General features: G+C 50.0%; 1 protein-coding gene across 1 annotated transcript in view; it reads left to right on the top strand.

Moving 5' to 3' along the window:
* Window positions 1-529: 529 nt before the first annotated feature.
* Window positions 530-4,073, top strand: part of CD3E (CD3e molecule, epsilon (CD3-TCR complex)) — a 4,051-nt gene continuing 507 nt past the window's right edge. The window contains exons 1-3 of the mRNA XM_010149648.1: window positions 530-578; window positions 2,408-2,605; window positions 3,124-3,276. Of these exons, the coding sequence (XP_010147950.1) occupies window positions 530-578; window positions 2,408-2,605; window positions 3,124-3,276 (400 nt within the window). The remainder of the gene's footprint in view (window positions 579-2,407; window positions 2,606-3,123; window positions 3,277-4,073) is intronic.

Below are 4,073 nucleotides of genomic sequence, written 5' to 3'. Positions count from 1 at the left end.
GCACTTACGGGCTCATTTCTGTTCTTGGCTCGGCATCTCTAAGTGCTGAGCTTCTTATAGCATTTCTGGTGCCTTTGTTTATGCCCTCCTATGTGAGGCTGCTTGCAGTCATTTGAACTACAGAAACACTCGCTTTGAAAAGTCGTTAGGAAAGTCCTGATGCCAAATCTAATCCAGGCTCGTTTATCTCTCCTGCTGCTCCTACAGGTCTCCTGTGGCTCGATAGCCGCCCCTTGCTGCCAATGACGTTCCGTGAAGACGTTTTGAGCCTCCACACTTCCTGACACGGGCTTATTTTGTCATACGTGTTCTGCGTCTTTCTTGGCTGCTTGCAGGTTTCACTGGAAACTGTGAGTCTCCCCAGCACTGCTCAGTTTGTTGCCGTACACAATTCTGGGAAAAATGTCTTGGGCCTCTTTCTTGTAAGCGAGAACTTGAGAAGCCGCTGTGTTCTTTCTTCCCTCGCAACCAGGCTCAGCGATGCCGCTCTGATGTGGTAGAGAGGAGCACGGGAAGGAGGAACGCAAGGATGAGGTTGGCGTGGTCCTTGCCTCTGCTGGGTCTCCTGCTGAGTGTGGGTGAGTACAGCTGGCCAGAAGGCCCGGGGTGCGTGACTGGTCTTGCAAAGTACCTGCGGCCACGTCTTCTGCAAGAGGCGCGTGCAGTGCTTATGGAACCGCTGCTCTCCGGAGCGCACCTTCCCTTGGAGTGTGCCTTCCCTCGGAGCGCGCCTTCCCTCGAGTGCAGGTTGCAGGCACCGGGGCACGGGAATCCAACGCTCTCAGGCTAGAGAGGCGAGCGGCTGTGTGGTGCTTAGTTGCCGGCTGGGTTAAACCATGACAGAACCCGAGGTCCCTAGTGAATTTTTGCTTCCTAGCCGGTTGACTGAGACACATGGTCTCCAAACTTCAGCAGGGTTGGAGCTCGATGCATGACTGTCTGTAGCGGTGTGAACTGTAAGGGTCTAATTTTATTTCTACGCTTTATGCATGCAGTTTTCTTCAACCCTTCCATGATCATGGGTAAATAACTTCAGAATCACTGCGAGACCGTGGGAGTGGTAGCAATTTCCATGTTACCAGCTTGAACTGACTAGCATTTACACAGGATGAAATGCAGAGTATCTGTAAAGACTATCAAGAAGCTGGTAACTATGAGAGATAAGTTTGAAAGATACCTAAAAGATACTACAGTAAGACTATAGCTACTCTGCCAACGTGCTGCAAATTCCAACTGCTATTTTTGGAGAAGATTGAACACATTCGGTTTAGCAATGGCCTGTTCTTTTTTCAAATTTAAATTCATCTTATATAAAGAAAAAAGCATCAGATTGCCTTCTCTCCAGCCAAGTTCTAGGCCTGTGAGATTTGAAATCTACAATTTTGTTACAAGTAACTCCTATTGTAAAGCAAGCATTACCTGGGATGACAACAGCGCTGAACACATGAATACAGGCCGTTCCTTTATTTACTTACGTTCCTTTCTACGGACAAGTATCTTTAAAGTAAATCTCAGTTCCGATTCAGAACTCCTAAAAACTGTTTCTGTCATGCTCCAGAGACTTCAACAGAGCCACTTGTTTCCTACCAAGAAAGACATCACATAGCTAAACTGCTTTACAGCGTCAAACCGAGCATCAGGGTCCAACCCCCACAGTGAGCAAACTCTTGCAGAGGACAGAGATTCTTACTGTAGAAACCAGGCATGGTTTTCTGGCAGTCTTTGAGCCATGATGATAAAGCAAAACTGTGGGGTGTACAGCCTGCAATAACCCATTTTCTAAACTGGGTCAGGAAATTACTCCAATTGCCATTCTGCGTTAGTCCCCGTTAAAAATGGCTTCTGAAGGAAAAGCCTTCATTTCAAAACAACATCCGGTCCCGGCTGACAGAATGCTTCTTGTGCCTTTAGCACAGATGTAGGAGTATAAGCATCTCTTTCAAGCAGCTGAGTTCAGAAAGGATATCCCTGATGTAGGGCAGGTGTCTGTCAGCAGCTAAACTACATAACACTTATTATTCTTTCTTTTGTAGCTGGCACCGCAGCGCAGCAGGGTAAGTGTATTTTGCCAACGTTCTTAACTGTGTAGTACGATAAAAAGACCAATTGTGCCTCACAAGTGAGGATTACAAGTCAAATAGAAATACCGGAATTTTGCAAATATTGTAGGCTAATCAAATTCCCCTTTGATTAATTGTTACTGATCTCACTGATTTGAAAACCCCTAATTATTGCTTGGGATCCCCAAGCAGGTTTGGGCATTTTCCAACAGGGGAATTTACATCACACCATGAAATCAAAGATTTTGCAGAGCAAACTGTCATGGTGCGATCAGGGGTGGGCAGGGAAGCTCAGAAGCCGTTTGTAATCCTGGTTTCCCTTCTCGTTGGCCCATTTTCCAATAAAGAGATCCTGGTGGAGATTTCTGGAACCACAGTGACGCTCACGTGTCCCGTGAGTGAAGGCAGCATAGCCTGGGAGTTAAGTGGGAAGAAACAAGACAACAAAGAGAGCAAGTACACTATAGAGAATCACGACAGCTCTCCTCTCAACGTGCGTTGTTCCTCAGAGACTACCAAGCACGAACTGTACCTGAACGCCAGAGGTGAGCGAAAAAGCCCTCAGTCTATGAGCTACAGTCCACACATCCTGCGCTGTGTGGGCAGTAACAGAGTCCAAGAGCACCTTTCTGGCAAAAGTCATCTCCCTCTCTCGTTGCCTTTCCCTCCCGCTGTCCTCACGCATGTCAGTGGTTCCCACATAAACAACACGCCATCTTTTGTCATACACCTTCTGCCACGCCACGAGGCAAGGGCGATGTCTGTCACAAAGGCCAGAGGCATTCCTTATCTTGCAGAGTGGAAACCTCCCATCTGGAGCGCACAGCCTGGTTTTTGAGACCCATCGACCAGGGGAGCAAAGGAGAGCGCGCACACCAGCCCCCGGACTGTGCCCATTTGCAGACCGAAGAGGCCTGTCCCCCTTCCTTTCTGTCTGCTCTTTTCTCCTTCCTCCCCTGACCTGTATCTTTTCTGCCAGCACGGAGCAGACGAGCGAGGCCTGACCTTTCCTTGCTGGAAAGGAAGGGTGCTCGACTCTGAACACCATCTCTCCTCTTGGCAGTGTGCGCAAACTGTGAGGAGCTGGATGCCTTGGCAGTGGCAGGGATCATCACTGCGGACCTTCTCATCACCTTCGGGGTGCTGATTTTGGTCTATTACTTCAGCAAAGACAGACAGGGGAGAGCCAGCACCGGTGCAGCCAGTCGCCCAAGAGGTAAGAGCCACTGGAGGTGTCACTGCTCTCTGTGATGTCTGCTAAGCACTTCATTAAGCGCTTGCCCCTGCTGAGTGACAGCACATCCTCGGTTCCCCCCAAGACCTCGCCAAACAATGCTCCTGCTTGCCACATCTGTTGCTCCGCGCCGCCTTCTTGTATGGGATGGCTGCGACTGCTGGGTTGTGTCAGAGGCTTCCTGCCCGTAGGAAGCCATTTCACAGCCTGCCATGCAGCAGCTCTGGCTCTGTGCCGAAGAAAACGCTGTACGGCGGATGCTCCGCTTGCCAGTGTAGCCACAGGCCCAGCCTGGCACACTCAGCTGCTGTCCTCAAGCGATCAAAGACTGCAGAACACGCTGTTATTAGAACTATAGATCTGAATTTCTGGCTTCTGAGGCCACGATTTGGTGAGCCAGTGGATCCAGCCATGGGGCCCACGGGTTATAGATGCGGGGGTAAAGCGATGCAGGGTGCTGACCTGGGGATGCTGGTTCAGGTTTCTTCAAGGGGGGTTGACGGTGATGTTTGTCCCAGGAGACTGCCGGTCAGACAAGTACCGTGGGTGCTCACCAGCCAGGCTTTGTGCAGATCAGGCATTGCCCCTTGTCCTCTAGCCTTCACAGAGCTGCCTTTCGAGCACTTCTTCACCACCGGGAAAGCTAGAAATTTAGCCTTTCTAAAAGAAAGCTGATTTCTCCCCAAATGCCCATAAGGCGTCCTGCCGGCAGCAGTTGGGTCTGTGAAAGCTCTAAGCTCACAGTGAAGCCACACGAGTTGACCCACGGTACGTGTTAC

The sequence above is a fragment of the Eurypyga helias genome, unplaced genomic scaffold (assembly GCF_000690775.1).
Source record: "Eurypyga helias isolate BGI_N326 unplaced genomic scaffold, ASM69077v1 scaffold4504, whole genome shotgun sequence".
Lineage (NCBI taxonomy): Eukaryota > Metazoa > Chordata > Aves > Eurypygiformes > Eurypygidae > Eurypyga > Eurypyga helias.
The sequence above is the reverse complement of the archived record's forward strand: the minus strand, read 5'-3'. Positions and strand labels throughout refer to the sequence as shown.